Source organism: Protomyctophum bolini (assembly GCF_963924005.1).
Source record: "Protomyctophum bolini genome assembly, chromosome: 2".
NCBI lineage: Eukaryota > Metazoa > Chordata > Actinopteri > Myctophiformes > Myctophidae > Protomyctophum > Protomyctophum bolini.
The window spans coordinates 28,954,968-28,981,486 of NC_137863.1; the positions used below are offsets into that span (position 1 = coordinate 28,954,968).

At 39.8% G+C, this 26,519-nt stretch overlaps 5 protein-coding genes across 7 annotated transcripts in view; 2 read left to right on the forward strand and 3 right to left on the reverse strand.

Annotated features, from left to right (window-relative positions):
• The window catches only part of eno1b (enolase 1b, (alpha)), a 185,590-nt gene that overhangs the window by 116,799 nt on the left and 42,272 nt on the right, over positions 1 to 26,519 (reverse strand). The window lies entirely within an intron of this gene.
• On the reverse strand, positions 42 to 9,516 carry slc26a6l1 (solute carrier family 26 member 6, like 1; the record flags this gene model as incomplete). The annotated part of the gene is made up of 19 exons (XM_080790218.1): positions 42 to 68; positions 200 to 345; positions 454 to 508; positions 1,031 to 1,450; positions 1,982 to 2,092; positions 2,364 to 2,456; positions 2,550 to 2,619; positions 2,742 to 2,848; positions 2,982 to 3,077; positions 3,239 to 3,316; positions 3,755 to 3,868; positions 3,975 to 4,122; positions 5,124 to 5,206; positions 5,894 to 6,046; positions 6,518 to 6,682; positions 6,928 to 7,103; positions 7,190 to 7,300; positions 8,957 to 9,096; positions 9,377 to 9,516. The coding sequence occupies 19 exons, from the start codon at positions 9,514 to 9,516 to the stop codon at positions 42 to 44; spliced, it is 2,433 nt and encodes an 810-aa protein (XP_080646344.1).
• Positions 10,480 to 15,473, forward strand: kbtbd12 (kelch repeat and BTB (POZ) domain containing 12). Its single transcript, XM_080787072.1, has 6 exons — positions 10,480 to 10,606; positions 11,247 to 12,455; positions 12,569 to 12,839; positions 13,379 to 13,529; positions 13,901 to 14,098; positions 14,198 to 15,473. The coding sequence occupies exons 2-6, from the start codon at positions 11,380 to 11,382 to the stop codon at positions 14,365 to 14,367; spliced, it is 1,866 nt and encodes a 621-aa protein (XP_080643198.1). The 5' UTR covers positions 10,480 to 10,606; positions 11,247 to 11,379; the 3' UTR covers positions 14,368 to 15,473.
• Positions 15,613 to 19,683, reverse strand: ccdc36 (coiled-coil domain containing 36). Of its 2 annotated transcripts, XM_080787083.1 has the most exons (8): positions 19,650 to 19,683; positions 19,379 to 19,437; positions 18,988 to 19,096; positions 18,399 to 18,541; positions 18,242 to 18,290; positions 18,072 to 18,156; positions 17,610 to 17,725; positions 15,613 to 17,493 (listed from the first exon to the last, which is right to left on the reverse strand). In XM_080787083.1, exons 2-8 carry the CDS (start codon positions 19,426 to 19,428, stop codon positions 16,405 to 16,407), a joined length of 1,641 nt encoding a protein of 546 aa, XP_080643209.1. In that variant the 5' UTR covers positions 19,429 to 19,437; positions 19,650 to 19,683; the 3' UTR covers positions 15,613 to 16,404. The 2 variants fall into 2 exon arrangements, with proteins under 2 accessions (XP_080643209.1, XP_080643210.1); XM_080787084.1 differs by lacking the exons at positions 19,379 to 19,437; positions 19,650 to 19,683 and adding an exon at positions 19,261 to 19,370.
• On the forward strand, positions 20,211 to 26,012 carry cUnh1orf159 (chromosome Un C1orf159 homolog). 2 transcript variants are annotated; one of them, XM_080781519.1, is made up of 10 exons: positions 20,211 to 20,343; positions 20,539 to 20,610; positions 20,905 to 20,984; positions 21,861 to 21,945; positions 22,076 to 22,171; positions 22,274 to 22,330; positions 22,942 to 23,076; positions 23,333 to 23,358; positions 23,527 to 23,551; positions 24,275 to 26,012. In XM_080781519.1, the coding sequence occupies exons 3-10, from the start codon at positions 20,913 to 20,915 to the stop codon at positions 24,367 to 24,369; spliced, it is 591 nt and encodes a 196-aa protein (XP_080637645.1). In that variant the 5' UTR covers positions 20,211 to 20,343; positions 20,539 to 20,610; positions 20,905 to 20,912; the 3' UTR covers positions 24,370 to 26,012. The 2 variants fall into 2 exon arrangements, with proteins under 2 accessions (XP_080637645.1, XP_080637646.1); XM_080781520.1 differs by lacking the exon at positions 20,539 to 20,610.

Genomic DNA, 26,519 nt, shown 5'->3' on the forward strand with positions numbered 1-26,519 from the left:
TCCAGTAATCTTGAAGAAGAATCCTTATGATGGCAAAATCCTTAGAGTTTTGTCTCATACTGCATGCCCTGCAATGAGATTTTATTTGAATTATATTTTCTTTTCCAAATTTGATGTATTTCATTTATTCATTGCAACAAAAAAAATGCCGTTTAATTTTCCATGTGTAGTTGAGTGTGGCTTTCAAGTGCAGACGCACCACTGAATCCTCGTATCCGGGAAATGATGATGCCACATTATGCTCTGAACAGTGCAGCACGGCATCATGGACAGTGGCAAAGAGACTTCCCTTTGTAATGGACTCTGTGAAGAAGTCTCCACGCTCTAGCTGCTCTACCACAGAGGCTAAATGGAGCATAAGTTACTGGCACAGATGCCCCCAAGAACAGAGCTATACATAAAATGCTTCTTTATACCCCTAAGCTATTATAGGGAGGGTATTTATTCACTTACCCTGACATCCAGCCATGTAGACATTAATGTCAATCTCACTGAAGTCCTGGAATATCTGTTAAAATTAACAGGGATGATTTTATATATATATATATATATATATATATAGTGACACACACGCACGAAAAACACTCAATTCGGCCATATCCACTTGTGCTGACCTCATCACATTTGTGGAGGCCCAAGGAGTGTTTTTCGAACAAAACTAATACTTGGAATGGATTCAGAATCATGAAAACCCCCTAGTTTGACATGTCACATGCTACTTAAAGCATGTGGGATATGTTAGTAGACAGTGACACCTTTACAAACACATTATTATTGGTAAGAAATGTATTCCCAGATTGCATTAATATCCTCTGACTATATATATAGAAAGTTATGATCATTATCTCTGACCACTATTTTAAACAAGCAAATGTGTTGTTCTTTTGAAATATGTTCAAGGCAAGAGACTGCTCCCATGAAATCTAATTGTAACCATGGGGCAAAGTCTTATTAACATTACCCCCCATCTGTTCCCATTTCCTTTAAGCCTCATTAGCACAATATCCTTTCCCCATGATGACTGACTTACATTTTTCACCGTCTTGATGGCCACAGTGTCAATGAAGTTGGCCGTGGAGAGGTCGAGAACAATGGAGTGAATGTCCCAGGTCCACTTTCCCAGGGACCCCAGAGAGACCCGCTCTAAGTCTCGACTCAGCGTGTCGTCACTGCTGGAGCCCAGGGTGGTGGTGTCCCCGTCCTGCAGCTCAGACATCGACCCTAAGCTGCCACTGTCTGGGGCGCCTCCTTTCAGATACTCCCATCTGCAGTGGCCGTCCTGCGTCTGAGGCGTGTCTGGCATGACGAAGACGGTCCCATTCTCCCTGCAGCTCCAGTCATGGTGGTCTTCTTCCTGTATAACATTCCCATCCATGTTGGCATCCCTCCAGCGCTCAGCTTCGTCTTCTACAGAGAACACAGTCTCCCCAGGTGCCCTCTGCGCTCGTCTCTGTATGTTGATTAGAGATGGCATTGTTAGATTTGTTGTTGTATAACTGAGCCACTTGGGGCGGCAGTGGCCCAGGGGCAGAGTGGCCGGCAGAGCGGTAGAGCAGCCAGAGCTCCCCAGAGTCACTGTTGATTATGTACTTGAGAGAGTACAAGATTCTGAACCCCATTGGTCCCGATGTGCAGGTTGGTGCCTTGCGTGTGTGTGTGTGTGTGTGTGTGTGTGTGTGTGTGTGTGTGTGTGTGTGTGTGTGTGTGTGTGTGTGTGTGTGTGTGTGTGTGTGTGTGTGTGTGTGTGTGTGTGTGTGTGTGTGTGTGTGTGTGATATTCTGTGTAGAACCTTGCTGATCCAGTTTTATTCTGGATGGATGGACCTTATGGTCCTTCAGAGCTACATTAACACTAGCATATTTTGCTGTTTACAACCTTTGGAGTGCAGCCATTTCTAGATATTTTTGTGTGAAGGGCCACAGCCCTATCTGCCTATTTTAGTGATACAGACACATCATACATAACATTAACACTGCATTACCTCTCTCTTAGCTCGCCTCCTTGCTCTTCTTTCTGCCCGTCTCTCTCTGCGCCTTTGCTTTGCCTCCTGCCTCCTCTTGTAGATAATCATTTTGCTGATGTCAAGCCCACTCTAAGGAAATCAATGTTTTAAAATGTAATCAATAAATTATGATTCTAATTAAAATATATAATAATTCACACAACTTAGAATAATGTCCACTAGTAGAGGAGAATGGCAAACCACTTCCGTTCTATGTACTTCCACAAAAAGCTAAAATAGCTGAACTAAAAGCTCACATTGTTACACACAGAGCTTTTAGATCAGCTTTTAGATCATCATGTATTAAATACGGGACTGTATTCATTATGAAAATTATTATTATCAACCAAAAATTATAAACCTTTTCTTTTAGGGCCTCAAGGTAGAGATCGGCATTAGCGAAGTACACTGTGGCAGAAGAACGGAATATAGTAATGCCTGGTACCTCGCTCACCTGTCAAATGAGAGAAGCATCACTGGCTATTAGAGGTATTTATTTATTATATTATCTAAACTGTTGTCTTTAGCTTATTTGTTTATATGTTACCTCTCTGTGAGTCTCTATATCCAGATAGAGTTCTGTACCTGGAACATGTCCCAAAACAGAATATGTTGGCCTAAAAAAATACAATAAAAAAGAATTAAAAAAAACATCAACAGTGGACTAGACAATGTAGACATGGTATATGGTTCTTTGAATTGTTGGGCGAAATATTTCAGCTCTGCATGGATAGCTTACATCTGAGTCCTAAAGATGACAGTTAGTAGAGCAAATGATATGGCAGCTGCCAGGCCCATGTCTAGATTAAACAGTAGCGTTGATACCCAGGTGACCAACCACACCACCTAGGGAGAAGAGTATGACATCAGTGTACAGCAGTCACTCAGTCAGCCATGATTACTAATAATGTTCATACATATATATATGGCTGCATATGTGACATAAATACAATACATAAATACAAATACACAATCTCACCAAATCAACCTTGCTGCTTCTCCACAGTCTAACAATGTCAGAATACTGCTTGAACATTCCCTTCAGATTTACAAACACAATAACCGCGAGCACTGCCTGCAAGAAGCACACTATTGCGATTATGAATTATGTATGAAACGTTCAAAACCTAGCTTAAGCCATTGCATAGCAAAACACTGTCATTGTCAATGTCAAAGCAATTTAAAATATAAACCTGTACAATCTATTCATAGAGTGTGGCAGCAATCTAGGCCTACCTTCGGAAGCTCCTGGAACAGTGGCCCAAGCTGTAGTATAGTTACCAACACTATTACAGCTGAGACCATTCCAGCAATCTGCAACAAAAACATTCCTATAACACAATGTTGCTACAGTGTATATCAGTGGTTTTCAAATCTTTTCATGTCAAGGACCCCCAGAATTGTATCCATTTGGCTACGAACCCACATCAAATTGTTATTCCCAGGGACCAGCAGAAGCAAAGATTTGAGTTGACCTAATCTCTCAAGAACAGATTCAAGCTGCTCTCAAGAACAGATTCATGGGAGCTGCGCAAGGAAAACGGAGCGCTGTTTATTTCCCCCTTTTTTGCCGATTGGTTCCCAGATTGGAGTTGACAATGTTCGCTTTAAAAATTATACATATTCAAAGATTTTCACACATTTTCACAGATTTAGCAAAAATAGCAGAACTACATGTGCTTTCCCTGCTGTAACAGGTTAAATGAACATTTTGCACTGTGCTATATATCTAGGCATTTGTGTTGATGTCACCTGTGTTTTTCCCCCAGTGCTGTCCTGGATGAGACTGCGGGACATGGAGGCACAGACAGAGTAGCACTGGAAGAAGCCTCCTGCTGCATTACTGAGACCCAGTGCTACCAGCTCCTGCAACCGCAGAGAAGGAATGCATTCAATTCATAATAAAACCCAGGAATTAATTTGAGGGGATTTCTTGTTGGCAATACTGTAACCATGAGATGTTCTGGTTTACCTGGTTACTATCCACCTTGTAGCCATGCTTTAGTGCAAATGTTTTCCCTAGAGAAATGGATATTGCATATCCCACAATGGCCAAGGCAAAAGCATCGCTGATAACTTCTCCAAAAAGGCTCACGTCTGGTGTAGTAGGTGGACGTAGACTGGTAAACAGGTGGAAGAGGGAATGTGTTCAGCTCTAAGAAACACCTAATAAATGATGGTTTATTGTTATATGCACAGAAATATGCAACAGAAATATTGTAGGCAATATACTCCACGTGTACCTCAACAGGGTGGAAAAGACAATGTAAAATAAAGTAATAATAAAATTGAAAAAGGAAAAAAGTGTATTTGAAGTTGCCCGAACAGCCAAGGCTCCAAGAACAGTCAGAAATGGTAGTTAAGGGCTTTTATTTTCCCCAAACTCCTCCACCAACGACAGTTTTCTTCAGTGCAATTCACATATGAAAAGCAAAAACGAAATACTGGCCAACAATAGACCAACAAAATAAATACTTAGACAACACAATTGAACAAGACCTTAGGATGAGAACTCTCTTCAAGTTAAACCTTGGTCACACAAGGCCCTGTAGCTCAAGACTGTTAACCGTGTTAAAGCACACAACCAACTAAACCACCTGTCCCTGCAGCCTCCCTTAAATAGGGGTGGATCCTACCACAGGACACAGAACAATTAGCAACATTTCTTCTCAATAAATACTTATAATAATATAATAAATACTGCCATAATAACCCCTTGCATAAAAGTAATCTAAACATTCATAAAGATGCATTACAATTAACAACAAGTATAACTTGGATTGGAAACTTAATGACAATTAAACTCAAAGCATAGCTGGAAACCCCCTCCCCTGCATAGCACTTGGTCCCTTCCTAAATCAAGAGAAATGCCACCAGCAGTGCAGGAGAGACAATTAGCAAACAATCAGTGAACAGTTTTCAATACACCAGTTTAGTCCTTGCATGTTATAGAAAGCAGTTTCATGTGTCTTTGTATATAGGGCACGGGTAAATTGCCCTGTGACAGTGTATATCAATGTGTATGTATGCAGGCAAATAAGTAAATGGGCCAATGGCATAGAATTAAAGTGAACAAAGCAATAATGTAACTAAATATAAATAGTTAAGTCATAATACTTACCCACTAGGAATCTGTCCTACTACTGAGATAGTGTAATTGCTGTTCAAATGAGTGTAGGATGATATCAATGTAGCTGTCACAATCTAATCACGGAAAGAGTCATTAATATATGCACGCACGCACGTGCACACACACGCACGCCCGCACGCATGCACACACGCACGCACACACACACACACACACACACACACACACACACACACACACACAGCACATTACAACACTAATCATTAAGCATGCAATAAAATGTGGTCAATCATTTGCCACTTGTGGTTCTATTAGTTAATTTTGTTCTTGCTGAATAAAGCTACTGACACTAGCTGGCCAGAACACTGAGTCAGCTCTTTAGATTCTGTTTTCCACCATCCCAGAATAGATTTTTAATCTGAGATTTACTTTGAGGACTACTGAAGAGACGGACGGACGGACGGACGGACGGACGGACGGACGGACGGACAGACAGACAGACAGACAGACAGACAGACAGACAGACAGACAGACAGACAGACAGACAGACAGACAGACAGACAGACAGACAGACAGACAGACAGACAGACAGACAGACAGACAGACAGACAGACAGACAGACAGACAGACAGACAGACAGACAGACAGACAGACAGACAGACAGACAGACAGACAGACAGACAGACAGACAGACAGACAGACAGACAGACAGACAGACAGACAGACAGACAGACAGACAGACAGACAGACAGACAGACAGACAGACAGACAGACAGACAGACAGACAGACAGACAGAACTGACTGTGATGAGTTCCACTGGGATGGGCACTGGTAGCTTTGGGCTGAGAAAAGAGTTGAGCTCCTTCGCTGCAATGAGAACAACCATGGATACAGCACTGACCACCAGCGTGGGCAGATGTGTCTTGGGCAGCAAGGAGCAAACATCCACTAAGGTCTGAAAGCAAATCAATGACATGCAAACATGAAACATATCGTTACATGCAATGACTGCTACACACATAAATTACAGTATGTATACATATATGCAAACAGACACAGACCCACGCACACACACACACACACGCACGCACACGCACACGCACACGCGCGCACACACACACACACACACACACACACACACACACACACACACACACTCTCTCTCTCTCTCTCTCTCTCTCTCTCTCTCTCTCTCTCTCTCTCTCACACACACACACACACACACACACACACACACACACACACACACACACACACACACACACACACACACACATACACACACATCATGCTAAACTGAACTTAATTTTATCCTAAAACTTCAGCACAGTTACACACCCAGACAATTTATTTTTAAACCATTGCAGGTAGAATAGTACAGGCCATGGGACATGCAGTGCCAAACATTACAATAGATGATACTCACATATACCAGTGACAGAGGCCCAGTGAACCGTGTGGGTGACACTCCAAAGACGTACTTGAGCTGTGCCACTACAGCATGGGCAGCAGCAGCTGTGGTGTAGGCACGTACCAGTGGCTCAGACAAATAGGTTCCCACAAATCCAAACTTTACCAAACCCAGTATCACCTATGCACAAAGATCCAGAAAAACATCATCACTTTGGAAGAGATAACCATGATTTTATAGCAATGTCTGTCATTTTTACAGGGATGTCAAATGGCCAGTAGAAAGAATGGAAATCCCACTGCAATCATGCCTGAATTTAACCATTTGTTACATTCATACATAATAACTATATTATAGTTAACTACATTAGATTAATTAAATCCATGTCTAATGCAGGACCATTTGGTAACAGCCTTTTTGCAGACCTGGATAAGCCCCCCAAGGAGCGTGGTGGCAGCAGCGACCTGAACCCTGTACGAGTCCCTCGCCGCTATGTCCACCTCTGCAGTCACGTTTGTCCCATTCACTCTGAGGAAGGCCATGTCTGGAGCTAGTCTTTCTGTCACGCTGCCCACCATGATACTGAGCACAGCAAATGTACCTGAACATATTGATTAACACATGCATGTACTGTAAATCAAGAAGTTATTTGGAACTTTGGTGCAACATTTCTTTCTATGCCCTTACCTATGGAATTATGACGGGATGTCCCAAAAAAGAAGTAGACTAATGCCGGATAGAAGGATGTGTAAAGCCCAAATACAGGAGGTAAGGAGGCCAACAACGCATATGCCATGCCTATGAAAGAAAGAAGTTGTATTTTTACTAGCTGCCAATCAAGGGCAGAAAAACTAAATTCTTCCACAGAGATTAAACTGCTGTACAGAGAATAAATTATGTGAATTCTTCAATACAGTAAGTGAATGAACAGCAACAATGCAAACTAGAAGTATAGTGTATAATTTGGAGGGGATTTATCCCCCCCCCCCATTTTTCTGCAACAGTTACACTGTTTGCATTCGCAGCGACCCCTATGTATGAAAATGGAATTGCTTTTGCCTCTTGGTGAATTAAACCACCCGCGACATCTGATTCAAATTTGGGGTGGATTGGATGTTTGGTTCATGATTTGTGGAAGGAGGTAGTAATTACTAGGTTTTTATTATTAGGTAAATAATTACTTTATTGAATAAATAAACAACGTTTCGATCTTGACAGATCTTCGTCAGGTCAGTATACAGATGCACACATGTTTCATCACTTTTATCCAGATCCCTCAGATTGAGTCCCTCCCCTCATTATGTGCCACCCCCACAAAACACAGGTGAGTCCCAAAACTCCCATCCCATTACTCCTGAGGAGCCAGAATTGTGACAGAGTATACAAAATATACTTATATATATATACCATTTACATAGAATACATCATAATATTAAAAACATTACTTTAAAAAAAAAATCCCTCTAGTTGAGACTCCAGTACATTATCTCATGAGTGTGGAAATAGAACAATTGAACATAAACACCATAATACAGAATAACTAGTAAGTAACTAATAACCACTTTCAACCTGTGTCCCTAATTTGTCATAAACAAAGCTTTCAAACATATATATTAAAAATCACACCCGTGTGAACTGAGTGGTGCCTCGCGTCCGAAACAGTCGACAAATGACAGAGTTACTGTGTGTGGGTCCCCAGAATATCCAGACCCCCATGAATGCGCCCAGGGGGCGGGTGGTTCGCCGAAACAGTTGAGAAATTACAGACACTGTGTGTGTGAGGCTGCGCAACAGTGACACGCTATTTTTGTGCTCGGACGGACCCTGCCAGCCAGCCAGCCAGGGACCCAGGGACACACATAGCTCCGCAATGGATGGAGTGGTTGAAAACCAACAGCAACTTGCAATGGGCCATGGTCTACACTCTACAAGATACTCTACACCACAAAGAAACCCATGTGCTTGTCAAACTACTTCCTAAACGTCAACGCCGTCCACAATCACGACACCAGAGTTAGCTCGACAAATCACATTCAACCCAGATTTAGCAATTTGAAACTAGCTCCAGTAAAACGGTCAAAGTCCCCCCAACCCCTCTTTACTGTAGGAGTATTTATTTTGATTTCTAACCGTTCACATATTTTTTCATAGTACTGTATATTTGTATGTATATCATTAAATGTTCAAATTAATTGAAGATGAAGGACGCCAAATGGAAACAAGCTATAGTGCTTTCTTGGGTTATAAATTCTCTTAGCAGACCTTATATTGAACTGTACTTTCCTGTGCTTGTTTTCCCTGCAAACTGCAAACAAAATTCAATCAATTGCAACGTGATGTGTGCTGGTAGGTAGATCTACTATTTTTGACCATTTTTATAGGGCTTAGTTTAATTGGATCCATGTAGCAGTACTGATATTTTATTAATCATTCTAGACTTCAAGTTATATGTACCTTGTGGCAAATGCATAATGCCCACACTGATGCCAGCGATGAGGTCAGGCATGCCATAGTCCCAGATTGAGTACCGGGGCAGCCAGTATAACACAGGGAAGCTACCCACCACAGTACGCTTCAGTTTGGGTATTGTACATCTGGTAGAGAATTGAAGGGCACAAAAAGAAGCAAGTGAAGCAGAGAGAGGGCACACACTAATATATTTGATGGTGTTTCAAAGTATTAATTTAATAATTATTTGTCCCTGATCTATGAAGATTGAATCAGACTGTATACTAGTTTTATACTTAATAGACTATAGACACGGCTACAAGCAATACACCAACCTAGTTCTAGAGATTGACAATTACACAGAAAATCCAATGAAATTACTCTCAAACAATTCAAATATGCTTCTATCTAGATGCTTTGCCTTACCTGAGGGAATCTTTGAGACGTTCAGTCAGAGAAGGGTGAGTTTCAGAGTTGTTGATTTTCTGTGCAACCTCTTCCAGCCTCTGCACATCCAGCACATCCCTTTCCACTCTGTATTTCCCAGACCTGCGTGCAGATCCCATGGCATTCAATCTGTGCAAGGTGTAATTTCTGTTTTCACTAAAGGAGATTATAGATACTTTTATTCCATTTAAGTTTGATGAAACATTCGTAGGCCTATACAACTTTCACCAAAGACTAAACAACCAATATGCTTCCACTCTAACATGTATACATTGTATCGCCTAATGTTTAACTGTATAAGGGATGTAGAAATAATGATTAGTAGGCATTGTTGAAACCTTGCATTATTAAGCATAACGTTGTGTTAATGATAGTCTTTAAGTGGAAAAACATTAACCCTCTGGTCCACTGAGGAAATGTGTCTTCACATTAGCCCTTATGCTAGCAAAAAAATATTCCAATGAGTCATGAAGTTCAAACTACAGGGGTTGTCATCTATTTGCAAAAACAAATCCTTGTCTACTGTGTAGTACTCACAATATATTTTTAGGCCCAGGTCAATTAATGTAGCATGCTTAAAATAGATAGTCTAAATATTTCAGAATATAGAACAAAAACAATTACAAATTAAATTTCTAATTAACTAGTAAACATAATAGAATAGTCTAATATCTGAAGAAAATGTATCAGTTAATTTATTTGTTTATTTTATTTGTTTTATCAGTGTTCATATGCTGACTGGGCCTTTAAGAGAGTGCTGAAATCTGAATCCACCCTTGGTGCTTTCAGTCATTCCAGAGCTGCTTGCACGTGACATGTGAGGTATTCAAAACTGAAACTATTAATGCCAGGATAGAGATTTTGACAGACTTATTTGTCACAAACTTGTTGTAAGAGACTAAAGAAACACAGTGTGTTTGTTACCGTTATTCTTTGAAAAGAATCATGTTCAGCCCTGTTTCTCTGACCGAGTACTTCATTAGAGTGTGTGTGGTCTATTTTTGGGTTACTTGCTCAGAAGGGCTGGGCAGATATAGGGAAGGGCAAACAGATTTGTCTCTGGCAATGTTCCCCTGGTCCCTCTCAACCCCCCTTACTTTGACACACATCAACAACATGTGCGGTGTGGTGAAAGAGCACGAGAGTATACTCGTCTTTTTAACCTAAAGATATTAACAGGATTACCACCACTGGGAGTTGATGAGTTTGGTAAGATTTATAGTGTGCTTACCGCATGGCCCAACTAATAATGCATGATTAGGACTAACCTACTGTGCAGCCCATTTTCCAGGCTCCATTTTCGTCACCACTAAACGTCTTATCCCTAAACGTCTTTGCCTTTTTTTACTATTTTGCAAAACATTTTTGAATAGTTAAAATGGCCAGTCTACAAGCTCACAACGTGTCAATGTAGATTGGCTAGTTGAACTATTCAAAAATGTCTTTCACAATAGTAAAAAAAAAAGGCAAAGAAGTTTAGGGATAAGGGCTTTAGCGGTGACGAAAATGGAGCCCATGCAGTATCCTGCCTTGTGTTGTTGTAGCTCCCTCTTGAATACAAATATGACTGCATGTAGTTTACAGAGATATATGCATCCTTTGTGGACATGGACAAACTGTGCAAACCTGCTATTATGGTTATGGTGGCTTTAGGATTAGGATGATGGACATTAGTATAAAAAACAAATTGAAGCATGTTATTAGCCATTTGTAGTATGATTTTGGAATGACACAGCAATTATTTCATTCTGAGTTCTCAGTAATACAATTGCGCCGTTGCTATTTGATGAGATATATACAGTTGGTAACAGATTAAAAGCAACCTTGTGTTTCTGTTTTCTTATCATAGAAAACCCTTTCCGAAAGAAACAACCCCTTCAGTAGTTGACTGTGTGACTGTGAACATTATCTTTTTAAGATAACTATCCAGTTATCCTGTTGACATTTATATATTATTGCTACTGAGAAGAGAATCAATTAGTATGGATCCTAGAGCCAAACATGGGCTAGTGTTGCTGGACCGGCTAAGAAAGATGAGGGAGACTGAGAACCTGACAGATGTGGTGCTGGTTGCTGAGGACATCAGTTTTACCTGCCACCGTGTTGTACTATCTGCCTTCAGTCCCTATTTCCGAGTCATGTTCACCTGTGGCCTGCGTGAGAGCAACAGCAAGGATATATTCCTACGTGACACCCCAGCAGACAGCCTGGCCCTGCTCTTAAACTACATGTACACCTCAGATCTCCCACTCACCAATGACAATGTACAGGGAATCTCCATGGCAGCCTTCCTCCTGCAAATGGATGACGTCTTCTATCGCTGCAAATTGCACATGGTAGAGAACATGGATGCCTCCAACTGCCTTGGGGTCTATTATTATGCACGTGAGTTGGGTGCAGAGGAGTTAGCTGACAAAGCCAAGCGTTTCCTGCGGCAGCACTTCGTCCAGGTCTGCCAGTGTGACGAGGTACTGGAGTTGGAGGCCCACCAGCTGGGGAAGCTGCTAAGCTCTGATGACCTTAATGTTTCACAAGAAGAGACCATCCTGGACGTGGTTCTGCGCTGGGTCAAACACAACACAACACAGTATGGAGATGGATGCTGCCAACATCTCCCAGAGCTCCTAAGTAAGGTCCGCCTGCCTCTGGTAAACCCTGACTACTTGAGGGAGACCATGAAGAGGAACACGGACGTGCTGGCTGATGCCGATTGCCTTGAGATGCTAAACGAAGCCCTGCAAGTCACAGCAATGCATCCATCAGCTGCACCACGCAAACTGAAGCTGCGGTACGGCATGGAGACCACAGATCTGCTACTTTGCATTGGTAATGATGGTGGTGGAATACGATCACGATATGGCAGCTATGTTGAAAAGAGCTTTTGCTATGCCCCATCCACAGGGCGGACGTACTATATCACTTCTCCTCGCTATGGAACGGCTGGGCTGGGCTATGTGGGTGCGGGAGTTGTAACTGAAGGAAATTACATTGTAGTGGCAGGAGAAGCAAGTGAACGCAGGATAGCCAGACAAACGGACATAAAGGTGGACATTTACCGGTAAGAAGAATAAATGCACATACTGTATAAATTATTAATTTGAGTTTCACATTAAGTTTTAAATTAAGTTCTGCAAATATGTTTGTATTAATGATATGGTTATCTGATACCAGGTACAAAGTGGAGTCCCAAGGTAGCTGGGAGCACCTGAGCTCAGCAGAATACCGTGACTCCTACGCTCTGGGATCACTGGGTGACACTCTGTATTTGCTGGGTGGGCTGATGAAGCTGAAGAACGAGTTCCTCATCACTAACAGTGTGGAGCGCTGGTCCCTGCAGGGAGGGCCCTGGCGCAGCGCAGCCCCACTGCCAATGCCTTTGGCCTACCACAGCGTGGTCAGACTGAAAGACCGTCTCTATGTTATCGGTGGTCGAACTCCACAGGTCAGTGGTGGGAAAAGTACTCAGATGTTTTACTTAAGTAAAAGTATCAATACCGCAATATCGGAGTACTCATTGTGCAGAATGTCCCATTGCACAAGTTTGCAAATACATAAAAATATTTTGAAAATAACAGATCTACAAGCTCACAATGGATGTGACACGTTGGGAGCTCGTAGATCACCTATTTTCAAATGGCCAAAATATGAGCGGTATAGGGCTGAATGAAATGGTTGTGTGTTTTGTAATAATAATCCAAATCTGCCAAGTAACTATAACTCTGAGATGTATTGGAGCAGTAAGAGTACTGAAAATTGGAAATACTCCAGTAAAGTAAAAAATAAAAAACATATCTCAAAATTGCACTTAAGTACAGTACTCCACTGCCACAGGTAATGTATGATTTCAAATTTTTAATAAATAATCAAAAGCACCCTGTTTGTACAGTAATTGTGTGTAATCAATACACCATATATCTACAGAGGTGTCTCACACTGAGGCAGTGTTCTGTTTTTAGCCATCATTGTGTCTATGCTCCCCAGACCGTCCGCATGGATGATGAGCCTGATCGCCTTAGTAACCGCCTTCTGGAGTATGATCCAGACAAAAACAAATGGATGGAGCTAGGTCCCATGAAGTTCTCAAAATACCGATGCAGTGCTGTTGCACTCAATGGTGAAATCTATGTAATAGGTAAGTTTAGTTTAATCGGTAACATCAGGGGAATTATTTAATTTAATGTATTACATTTCTATTATATTTGACCCTACGGGAGCCAACCCAGGGCAAAGCCAGGAGGGGAAAGAAGCGTACCACCTATGTAGACGTGTTGCGGCGCAACAGCTTGGCTGACAACACTGCAGAGCTCAAGAACCTGATAGGAAATTGTGGAATCCCGAGTTGGTGTTGGCTAGACCATACTCTCGCAGCAACTAACTATATTTTTCATTAACATAGATATAATTGTGAATTATCTTTGTATTTCTGTTGTTACTGAAAGATAATAATAATTTTTAGTTACAGAGATGGGGGTCTTTGATGTTAAACCTAATTTCCACTCACAGGAGGCATTGGCTGTGAGGGTGTAGACCGTGGGCAATCACGTCGATGCCTGAATGTTGTGGAGATCTACAATCCTGATGGAGATTGTTGGAGGGATGGACCCTCTCTCCCATCTCCACAGCTGTCACTGCGCACCAATGCCTCAAATGCAGGTGTGGTGGGTGGCAAGCTTTACATGTGTGGATACTACAAAGGAGCAGGTATTGTAGTAAAGGATAAGTATATATATATATAAGCATCTTTACATGTATTTGTAACTTTGACTTTACATACCTTTTCTATTCTTCAATAACCCTTAGACCGTCTTGATGACATAACAAAGGACATTTTGGAACTGGACCCGTGGGAGAACCGATGGACCGTCATAGCCCGGCAGGCTCTAATGCATGATAATTATGATGTCTGCTTGGTGGCCAGTCTCAATCCCCGGGGACTCAGGGCCCCACCTGCAGACTTAGTGAAAGAGTGATACCTTATAATTATAATAGAATAACTTATATCATGAAAATTAGGTGAAGCACTAGTAAAGCTTAATTCATAATACCGGTAGTCGTATTAATTGAACATAATTCTGTATGTTTAACCAACTTTATTCAGTGCCATTCATTTTGTTCTTTTTTGGTGAGTGACAGTCGTACAACAAAGCCACAATTGGCCATAATAATCAAGTTGAGTTGCTTGTGGTGTAGTTTGTTGTAACCCACTGAAAGGCTATTCTTCATCTAGCACAAAAGTAACTGAGGCTGCTGCACAATATATATCTGCATTTGAGCACTTTTTAAAATAGGATAAGGATAAAACTTTGTAAATATATGTTGCCGCTTTTTATATATATTTAAGGCCTATAGAAACATTTGATTCATTAAAATTGACTGACATCTATGTAGAGTGGAAATGAGTATTAACTGGGATTCAGAATTTTCTGAAAATAATTATATATCTTCAGACTTGTTCTTTTAATTTGATTTGACCTTTAACTTTTAGAACAAACTCCAACTATCTATCATGAAAGATATACCCTAAAATAAAAATGATTTCATATGTTAAGGGTGAACATTAAACAGCACTATGTAACTTTTCTTTAGTGAATAAAAATGTAATTTTGTCCAATCTCTATGGTAGTGTATGTTAATACAAGATTACTTAAACACAATTGGGGTGTATTGTGTCCACCTGCTCATCTATTGAGACATTTAGATCATGTTAAAGGTCATGTCTCACCTAGAAACAGGAGGACACGAATTGACCTGATCAAGATTCAATGTAACCCCTGAGCAAGCAGTCAGGCTCTATTAGCTCAATGGTAAACATTTCAGCATATGTGCAGTAAACCCGGGTTCAAATCTTGAGTAGAAGAGAAAAGTTACATACCGGTTGTGCTTCAAAAAAATGTCATAAAAAATATATATATTTAAGCATTCAGTGCTTTGAGTAAACAATAATGATGCTTTATGTTTTTACCCAATAATCAAACCACAATATTTACCATTACCCTGTGTAAATGAAAGTGATTTGCTTTATTATAGTGTACATTTTATTATCAATGTGTGAATTAACAATGCTGTAATTAAATCACTTTTAATCCATGAATATACAATGGCATCCCATTCATTAAATTACATGCACTGAACCATTTTTGGCTTTTGTTAGAAGATAGGATAGCCCATTTCAGCCCAACATAGGGGTCCCAGAACATCACTGACCGTTTTGAGGAAGTGATGTGGATGTACTTGTTTCAACAATGGAGACTGTCGGTCAGATTGTCAGGACATTGACAATTCTAGGCCAGCACCTGCAGTCCAATAAAGAAAAGGAAAACAACCCAATATTGCAAAAAGGCAAACAAAAATTGTCATATTTTACAACTTAAACCGGTGACATGTGGAAATGATCACACGTGAAGGAACACAGCACACAATGTCTTTGAATGGACAGAACAGCCTATAGAAAGCTCAACTTATGTTGTCAGAGTATAACACTCGACTGGGATTGATCCAATCAATCAAATCCATTGGGGTCAATTAACCTTTTAATGTGTGAAGGTTAACATTTAGACTAAACATATTGCAGATCAGGTTAATAGTCTAAACATTGAATACATTAAATGTATCAGTACAGCGGCTTAGTGTATCAAATCTATTTTTGTGTTACAAGTTTTGGAAGTAAAAAGAAAAGTCAGTTATGCCAATAATGGGTATTGACATAGGTCAATTACATCTCCACTCTTTTTGCATCTTAAACATAACACTAGACTAAACATAACAATATGGGCCGATTCATACTCTTATTTTAGAGCCGAAGAAAAGTCGGTTCGGTGCTGTAGAGCCTACAATGTGACGTCATTTGAGGTTCGGGGGGGAGGGTACCGTCCTAAAGTCGGCTCTTCGGTGCTACTGAAAATCTCTGACGAGCCAAAATCATTTCGGCACTACAGTGCCGAAACAGCTGTAAAATAGGAGTATGAATCGGCCCTATGTCAATCAACTTGTACAAAAATATAAACAGTTTAGTCCTCTCCACTGAATGGGTCAGAGGGATCAAACAACTGCCACAAGCCTTTGGGTTTCTCTGAGATCCCTGACTTGGTCTCAGCTGGTAACTTGTACAAGACTGAAGGACTGCTGGCACTCTCCTGAGACCAAATGTTAAATGGAGTTTTGAAACGTCCTTTGCCTATGTTGGATCTGGTTTCCCCGCTCTGTTGGTGTGACTTTGACTGGGGGGCTGGTTTGATGTTAATTAAACTCTCAGAACGAGGTTCTGGCTCAAGGCCCACTACACTTTTTGACTGAGGGTCTGGTTGGATACTGTCTAAACTCTTTGGATCATGAGGCAAAGAAACACCTTGTGGATTAATGTTGTAAGTGGAAGTCTGGCTGTTTTTATATAAGATAGTCCCCTTCCTCCTTGGTGGCATCAGCGGTCTTCTCTTGTTTATCTTACGACGCTGAGCAGTAGGTCTTACTTTGATGCAGCTGCCCTGATTCTGGGATGGAATCTGGCAGAGTGGAAGCCGTTTGTCCTCGTATAGGCACTTCTTCTCTTGATTGAAGAGTGTTTGTGACAGCTCTGGTGATGTCTGGATCATGCTGTCTGTCAGCCCTGGTGATGTCTGGATTGTGTTGACTGTCAGCCCCGGTGATGTCTGGATTGTGTTGACTGTCAGCCCCGGTGATGTCTGGATTGTGTTGACTGTCAGCCCTGGTGATGCCTGGATCGTGTTGACTGTCAGCCCTGGTGATGTCTGGATCGTGTTGACTGTCAGCCCTGGTGATGTCTGGATCGTGTTGACTGTCAACCCTGGTGATGTCTGGATTGTGTTGACTGTCAGCCCTGGTGATGCCTGGATCGTGTTGACTGTCAGCCCTGGTGATGTCTGGATCGTGTTGACTGTCAGTCCTGGAGATGTCTGGATTGCGCTGTCTGTTACTCTCACAGGGATGGGCTTTGTAGAATGCTTTGAGACTAAGGTGTTAAGGAGGGTCACAGCCTTTTCAAGCATGTTCTGTTCTCTTCTGTGCTCATGTGTCAGGACTTCCATATTCCTCTCCAAGCCTTTCACACGGGAGCACAGTTCTGTGGAGGCCACTCCAGTCTAAAGCAAATAATAAGAAATACTCATACATTATATGGTAGTCATTAATCATAAACGTTTTAGCCATTAAACCACAAATCAGTGTTGCCGTACTTCATAAGCTACATACTAATTACCTTGAGCACATTCTCTTCTATTTCTGTCAGGAGCTGTTTTTGTGAACTCATTTGACTCAACATTTTCTCAAACTGCTGTGTAATGCTATTGTGAAGGCCGGAGAGATTTTTATGCACTGTGATAAAAATGAATAAAAGAATGAATAGTAAAACATACATATTTATTTACACACATTTCAGGATCCCATTTATTTCGACCCACATCTCCGAAGTCAACTGTTTCAAAATCAATCGATATAATAAGAAAGTATATAACAAAGATTACAAAGTTAAATAATGTTTACAAGCAGGTAATACAGGTAAATGGCTCCATCTACTGGTCCTGGGAAACTATAATGTATTTAGTATTTGTATAACCTAAGCCTACACAGGTATTAACAGGGTTCAACCATTCAAAAAACAGCATGGTGTTATACTGACAAAAAACAAACATGATACTGTAGGAATCAGGAGAAAACTTACATAGTGTTGCAAAGCTGTCAAATCCCTCTAAGAATGTTTTGCATGCAGCAGTATTCTTCTCTGTGTCATTGACTGCATGTTGCATCTGAAAATAAATCAGCAACTTCTCTTTACATCTGAATTATAAAAAAAAATTGAACTGTGTAAAATGTATTATTTTCATAACTCACATGATTGAGTGTTTCGCGTAAATGAAGACGTTCCTTGGCTAAAAGTTCACTGATAAAACAAGAACAAAATCAGAGTGCTGAGTATTTTTCAAACAAGTAAATTAAAACCAAACTGGGAAAAAAAAGATAATAAAATCAGAAATATTTAAAAAAGTACCTTTCTCTTTTTTCTTTTGCCCTTCTCTTGTCCTCTTCAAACTTATCGAGGACACCACTAGCCCTGCTATGCAAGTCTTTACCATCAATTCCGAACAGGAGTGGTTTAGTGTGGTAATTATTCAAAAATTTAGGGTCACTTCCCTAAACAACAACACATAATGGAATTGACACAGATGTTTACGGAGCACAGGTAAAACTTTGTACCATGACAATGACTACTACTAAAATGTATGTGCTGGCTAATTGGCTGTTGTATTAGTTTTGTTAAATTTCTTTGTTTTAAAAGGGCAATTGTTTTATAATAGAAGATAATAATTTCACATGCCAATTCATTTTTGTCTCCTTGTAACACTTTATTTATAAGGGAAATGTTTGATTGAAACCATTTGGTCTCTGTAAATGGATCAAAGGCATAAAAAGGAAGCCTCCGGAATGAATTTGTATACTTTAGGCTATTCTCACAGTTCAATCCCCATACTACAGTCTCTACAATTTATAAGATGACAAAAGCACATGTAATAGGTCCTCTTTCACAAGTATCACATCAATCAAACCTATACACCTGCACCTATACTGTACTCCAGTACCTCTGAGCTTTGCTGGGAATGCTGGGAATTCCTGGAAAAGATAGTCTCCTGGGACCCCAACATAAACTGTGAGTCTGTTGAACTGGAATAGCCACTGCTGGATGCATTCCTGTTGATGTTTTTAGTCACACTCACACAGTAGATTGGGTAAATACCACACACACACACACACACACACAGAAATTAATGTTGAGACTGTTGTAGACTGTAGAGCAACATTTATTCAGACAAAGTGGTACCACTTAATTAAGTTTAAGTTAAGACATAGCTTACTAGTATAGTCACACATTAGTGAAACACACTAGCCTATGGTCCCATGCTTTACTCATCTGACATGAGACACAGACAGTGTTGACAAATATAACATGAAACTCTATTGATAAATGTTTACCTAGCTGGGATGCTCAAGATCTCTTTGATGTTCCACACGTTCGGATTCATTGCAATTACCTATCAACATAAATAAAACATTAGCTCGTCGACTGGTTGTATAATTTACCCAGTTTTCGAACTTAACAGCTAGCACTTAGGTTCAGTAAGCTAGCTGTATCTCTATATTTGTGTATCTAATTTCAAGTTTAGTTTCAATAAAAGCTTAATTATTATGCACATAAACAATTCGACGTATTTTTTAATTCTGTTCCATCTTTAAAACGACTCACGTGTGTAATTCGGTGTAATTTCAGACGATGAGAGAAAACGCTGTTATGAAACAGGGAAATAAATTAATTGCAGGCTTGAAAGTTCAATTATCCCGCCCAGTCAGAGCCATCTGATCAGAGTATATCTGATCCCGGCTAGAGCGAGACTTTGTGACGTCACGTCAGGGCTTGCTTGCAAAAAAGAACAGATAAAGCTATCGCGATGCAACAGCATAAGACTGTAATGATTGAATAGGGTCAGGGACTCACGTACTACTACTCACAGTACATAAATATAACACCGTAAAGGTCCTAAATACGTCCAGTAGTTGGCAGTAATGCACAAAGTAACAGTCGCAACCCGCCGCAAAACGACAAGAAGCAGAGGAACGACAACAAGCAGCGACGTCGTCGTACGACTGTGTCGCGCGCCAGGAAATAGCAGACATCCAAGCTCACAGAGCGTCGAGGATTCGACGCGCTGTGAGCTTGTAGGTCTGATATTGATGGCGCGCGACACCGTTGCGCCACGAAGCATAAATGAGGCTTCAAGCAGTTTTCTGCAGTCAGCACAGTGTTTGACAGAGCTCAGCTGACAGACAGACAGCAGCCAGCTATCAGCAGATTACAGTCTGACATTACACATACACACAACCACACCTCATGTATTGTTTGTGCGTGTGCTGTCGAGACAAAGTTTGGTGAATTACTGCTGGTAAGTTACATTTATGGTTCACTGGCATTATAGCAACAGCCAGTACTTGTGAATGACATAACACGATTAACGTTAATGCTATATTATATTACTGAACTCATGTGCATTCCAGCTTTTGATAGAGCTAATGAAGTTGTTATGTCATCAGTTGTTTTGTTTTCTTCTTTTTTGATTGATTGAATACTGATTTTGCAGAAAAGGGCACAGGAAAATACAGTTCAATACAAGGTCTGCCAAGAGGATTTACAACCCAAGGAAGCACTATAGGCATGTTTCCATTGGGGTCCTTCATATGCAATTAATCTGTACATTTAATGACATACAAATATACAGTACTATGCAAAAACATTAACATCAATACAGTATGCACTATGCAACATTGTCCACCTACCTATATCCAGTGAGAATCAATTTGATCATGACCGATCTCTCATTTCCAGGCAAAAGTGTTTTGTGTACTAATTTGAATTTCATAGTGTATCAACTGAGATACTATGCAGCCTCTCTTTGTTGCTATCTTGTGAGAGTTTACAGTAATTAGAATGTCTTTGATTTCCTAAGGTTCCATTATGGCTCTGTCATTCCTTATGATCTTGGCAGCAACTGTGATTCTTATCAGACCTGAGACACCTGTAACTAAGGTATGGAATGTTACTTATTGCCTAGCCACATAAACACCAGCCATTAACAGCCCATACATCCAAACAGAAAAGTCCTATCTGATTGTATTAAACGAACTTAAACTGCAATAATGTAACTGTATGGAAAGCTTGAATTATCCTCTATCCGCAATGTGTTCGTTAGTGCAGGTGATCCTTTTTTGGGGTTTGGGTGCGCTCTTTGGAAATCAATCAACGGCCCTGCGTACCATCTGCAGTTCTAAATTGCACATAATGTAGGAGGCAGCAGGATGTTGTTTAAAACGAGCGCTTCCAAACTGCACAGAATTGAAGTAGCTCATAAGTCATAACATGTCTACGGTGGACTTTCATGAAACAAACACATTGCAAATAGAGGACAATTAAAGATTTTATAATTCTGTACAGCTGCAATGTGAGTTTAACATATCGTTTAATACAACCAGAACTATACTTGACTGCCAAATGTGTACAGGGCTACAGGAAGTTCCAGCTGGACAACATTTTATGAATTAATTATTGATTTTATTTCTGTCTTATTTTAGTCTGGCTGCCTTTCACAGCCCATATCCCTTACAGGGTTATTCAGACACAATTTAAAGTACATTGTATTTCCTGTGCCAACACGTGGATACCAAAATAATAAACAATAAATAAATATCATACAATGTACACATGACTGATCAAGAGTACATTCAAGTAGTTGAGAGAGAGATAATGGACAGAAGACAGACTTGTACTTCTGGTTAAACACTTTTAGCAGTAGTTACGTTGCAGGCTTTATCTCCTCATGAGGTGGAGATCAAGCTGGGTATATGAGATATGGATCATATGGGTTCTAAGTAATTAGTTAATGATTTCATCATCTTCTGTTCATAGGCTCTTCATCAAAATTCTATAGAATGCTGTGGCGAGAAACAGAGAGTGAACAGTTCATGTTCAAATGTCACTCACTGTGAACCAGGTAATCTGCCCTACATTAAAAGGTTGGAAAGATATGGATCACTAAACAGATAATAACAACAGATACTCGAGTTCAGAGTCATATGTGTGGACAAGTTAAGCGGGTTATATGCTTGTTTTCATTTATTCAGGATGCTATTTGCGTGTCCTGGAGAACAGCAACACTGTTTGCATACATTGTGATTCAGCAGCTGTGGACATGGAGAATTTGACAGCCTGCAGCTACAGTAAGCATTTGGGGTTGCCATTCTATTTGCCATTGGTGTCTACAATGCTTGCATATTACATTACTTCATGTTTCTGATTTGTCACTTTTGTGTGTTCACTAGATTACACAGTGGAGAGAAAAAATCATACTACTGTAACAACTGTCATTCCTAAAATTGGTAAGGAACTGAAAATTATAACATGACATATAACATAACTTGATATGTCATATGGATCCATTGGTCTGTGCAGAATGCAAAGTTAACTTCTAACCAGAATTACAAGTCTACAGGAAGTTCCGTTGGCTGGAAAGGTAGCTACTACTTATGATTAGCCACTTTTGGCATTTGTTTTCCAGGCTTTAGCTTCTATTGCGGTTGAGATGAAACTGCCCAACAATGTTTGAGGGGAAGTCTTTGGGGGGTCCCTCGTGCCATAATGGAAGCAAGATGTTCCACAATAACTTGGCCTATGTCATTCCTGCTATCATCTCCTCTGCCTCTTGCATCTGCAAACGGCATAATCTCCCAAAACAGATTCAATTCTGAATGTGTTCCCAGATTGAAAACCATCAAATAGATTGGGCAATCTCAGTTTTGTAGCTAATCTGATCTGCACAAAATTAGGTGTAAAAGCAATAGTATATTGGTCGGGGAGTGAACTTAAAATGCTTCCTGAGAAGAAAAAGGAGGGGAAAAAAACAGCTGCAAGATTAAAGGTGGGAGGGCAATGAAATCTGGAGGACACCCATCGCCGTTGTCTCATGTTCTATTATTGTGTCTTCGATCAGGAGGACCAGGTGTGGCGGCTTCTCTCCTTCTTGGTACTCTGATGATCAGTCTTTTCCTGATTCTATCTGTTGCCTCCTTTTTCTACCTCAAACGCTCAAACAGACTTCCAGGCATCTTCTACCGCCGTAACAAGGGTATGTGATACACAGGTCATACAATGAGAATATAGGGAGGTCTTGTTTAATGAAGTGGTAACACTTTGCAGTCCCTTGTAGCCAGGGACTGTGGAACAAAAGTTGCATCTTTGCTAAATCTGGTGTATTTACATTGCACTTTAGTTGTCATGTAATGTTTGTTAATATGAGCACTTGTCTAAATAAACAAAAAGTAAAGATAATGAACTGCCTCTTATATGAACAGTGTTTTCTTGTTTTTCATGTATTTTCACAGCCTTCATATTCCAGCCAAGTGAAACGGTAAGTAATTTGTCATGCTTTTCCTAACCAACCATAACTTGGAAATGTAGAACAGAAAATGTATGTCCATATTTGATTGATTAATTTACTGTACTTCACTGTCTTCGAGGTACGCACGTAATAATTTACTTGGGAAGGTTCTGAGTAATGTCTTTTTTTTGTCTATAGGCTGTTATGATACCCTCATCCTCAGGTAATAATACTATTTTCTTTTATATCTTTTTTTAATAAACAGAAAATGCATTTTCAGACAGATAGTTTCAGTTCCAAATGTGTCTGTCTGTGTAATCACTTCCAATTTCACTTGTTTATCCTGTATCCTGTATGAGTTCTCACTCCTGATTGGATAAATTGGTATCCTTGCCTGAAAATGTATTTAAAGGACAACTTCACCCATTTTCACCCCCCCTCTACTCTGTCTGTCTCAAAGGAAGGCTGTGGGCACTTCAGAAACCCGCCTACCAGTTAGGCAGGTTTATTTTTTCAAACAATATTTAAAAAAATATATATATATTTTTTTTTAATCAACGCAAGAACAATGGCTTCCATTATAGTATGCTAACTTTCCAAGAATGGAAAACCTGTCGTTTCTATTAGCTTGGATTCCCCATTGATTATGTAAGTGGGTTTCTGAACTGAAACACAGACGAGTAGACTAGTAGAATAGTGCCATATTTTAATGAACATTAGTGAAGAGAGGACCAACTATATGAAGATATATATATATATACACACACATCCAAAGACATGCTTCTTTACTGTAATTGTCTGTACGTTGTCTGCAAACAAATATGAGTAAAATTAAAGAAGAGAAATGTGATCCCTGGTGTGTTTAGAAAGTCAACATTGGGTACAATCTGGTTTCATCATGATCCTTTCTCTCGGTTATACTGTTTTTCTTTTAATTATTCTTAAGTGAGGAAGCCAAGATATGTCAGAAGGGAGCGGCCTTCTGCAGCGAGTACTGCCACAATACCCACCACAGCAACCAGCAAAGTCTATAATGTGTAGTGGTGTTTCAGCCTGTGGGTGCTACGAGGGAAGAAAGCCTCAGGAAAGATGTGCATTTTGAAGGACTGCCAGTGGCGCAAAGACATGGCATTTTATTTAAATGGTGATGGAATGGAATTGTCATTAAGTATCTGCTCCATTGTGGCCGTCACTCTTTCTGTATTCATTTTTAATGTCCTGCTGAAACACAAGATGCAATATTGCACTGACTGCCTTAGACACACCTTTATGTTAAACAGTTAGTCTGTTTGTTGCTGTAAGATGACAGATGTGTGAAGATCAAATTATTTTTTGTCAAGCGGCGACATGTCAGATGACAATTCTTTTCACCAAAGCAACAATTAGGCTTAAAAGTGCATTGCTCAGTGGACTGCTTTTGTCGTTTGCGTTAAATCAGAAGCTTGTCAAGAACCTGCACTAGTGTAATGTACAGTATTAAGTTCACCGTTTGTAATGTAATGCTAATGAAAGTGGATGCCAGTGTCATTAATTTGAGTTTATCTTTGGCGACAGCTCCATATCATTGGTGTAATCTTCTGCATTGCATTTGTTTGCACATATTTATTTCCATAATTCCATTTTGATCTATGAGTTAGAATCAGAACAACAGAAATATTATTTAAAGAACAAGTGTGTTTTACTGTGGTGGACTTGAGAAATTATAGTGAGAGGAATTGTATTGGACATCACTAAGGTTGCTTTCCAGACTATTTTAAATTGCCTCTTTAAATACCAATACAAAGACAAAGATATTGTTTAAATTATCCTCCAGTTAACTTCATTATTCCAAGCTGAATGCATAGACTAATTTTTTTACTTGACAAAATGAACAACAAACACTAGCATGCCATCATATTCCTAAACTTGTTCTTGTAGTACAGTATCATCATAAAGAACAAAAATTGTTTTTTTTCCCCCTTTCTTTTCCTCCTTAAAGGGCAGACATGTTAAAATACAAATTTGGGGTCAATATAGAATATCTAGATAACCAGTTGATCGTTCTGACACATGGAATTGCCAAATGAAAATGCACTTTATTTGACTGCACTTGAACCGTAATCTTGAGTTAACATTCTTTGATATATTTTTTTACACTGTTTTTGTTTGTCATAGCCATGTAATATTTACTTGACCACTCGTATCTTTGCCAAATGTTTCTGCTCTTAGTGTATGTCATTACTGGGCTTTAGATGCAGCTAGGAATTGTTACTATGGTGACCATTTAATGACATGTTAACTGTGATTACTGACTTGTTAATTTATTTGCATTATGGGGCCTTTACCAACAATCTTTAAACTAAGTTGGTTACCTGTATTTAATTTATTTGTCTTGTGTTACCATTTTCTGTTCCTGTTTTATATTTCCACTACATTAAGCTTTGTAAAAGGTGATTTCCACCTTCAGTTTATTAGTAGAATCTGATGTTAAAGCCGTTAAGAGAATCTGGTTATTCTAAGCAGTTTTGTTTTGTTTTTTACATTAGCTGTTGTACAGCCATCCATAAAACTAAATGCGTAGATATACTGTAGTTTTATACAAATACTGTATTGTAGCTATATATGTTTTACTTTTAATTCTAGTTTTGTCCTGAAATTCTGAAGATGTTATGTATTGTTTACAGAAATAAAGCACCTTTCTCATAGCCCCCGATTCCCTGCTTATACTATGTTAACCCTACTTTACATGTAAAATGGTTCCAAAGAGACTTTAGGTTCTTGTTAGCTGCACATGGTTCCAGATAGAATTGCAGTGTGTGAACTATTTTGAATATTAAAAGGGATGGCACTATACGCTGAGGCTTCTGCCAAACACTCCCTTTTGGTAAAAAAAAAAAGAAAACCCTGAATACATTGTATAAGGTGTGTGTATTTTAAATGACCAATAAACTTGAACTGTGAACATTAAACACTTAATACTTATTCCAGTCCATTTATGAATGTCCATCAATTAATAGTTCCTCTTGTAGTCTCAATGCATGAGTTAGTTTCTCCATTACAAATATCTCCTCCACAATGCTCAGCCACTGCTCACAAACTGAAGGTTCTGGTTTGTACCATAGCCTTCTTGCTGTAATCTTTGGAGTTATGAAATATCTGGTAATATTCTTCCCGCTGAATTCCCTCCACATTCTAGAGCTGTGTTTTACATA

What these genes read in the sequence shown, in the direction of transcription:
- kbtbd12 (XM_080787072.1), top strand. Translation starts at nt 11,380, where the DNA reads ATGGATCCTAGAGCCAAACATGGGCTAGTGTTGCTGGACCGGCTAAGA. An exon ending in TCGGTGGTCGAACTCCACAG is followed by an intron (nt 12,840 to 13,378) that starts GTCAGTGGTGGG and finishes TATGCTCCCCAG; the next exon opens with ACCGTCCGCATGGATGATGA. An exon ending in TGGTGAAATCTATGTAATAG is followed by an intron (nt 13,530 to 13,900) that starts GTAAGTTTAGTT and finishes TTCCACTCACAG; the next exon opens with GAGGCATTGGCTGTGAGGGT.
- ccdc36 (XM_080787083.1), bottom strand. Translation starts at nt 19,428, where the DNA reads ATGAATCCGAACGTGTGGAACATCAAAGAGATCTTGAGCATCCCAGCT. An exon ending in ATTCCCAGCAAAGCTCAGAG is followed by an intron (nt 18,542 to 18,987) that starts GTACTGGAGTAC and finishes GTTGTTGTTTAG; the next exon opens with GGAAGTGACCCTAAATTTTT. An exon ending in TACGCGAAACACTCAATCAT is followed by an intron (nt 18,157 to 18,241) that starts GTGAGTTATGAA and finishes ATTTATTTTCAG; the next exon opens with ATGCAACATGCAGTCAATGA.
- cUnh1orf159 (XM_080781519.1), top strand. Translation starts at nt 20,913, where the DNA reads ATGGCTCTGTCATTCCTTATGATCTTGGCAGCAACTGTGATTCTTATC. An exon ending in TTTGACAGCCTGCAGCTACA is followed by an intron (nt 22,172 to 22,273) that starts GTAAGCATTTGG and finishes TGTGTTCACTAG; the next exon opens with ATTACACAGTGGAGAGAAAA. An exon ending in TATGATACCCTCATCCTCAG is followed by an intron (nt 23,552 to 24,274) that starts GTAATAATACTA and finishes ATTATTCTTAAG; the next exon opens with TGAGGAAGCCAAGATATGTC.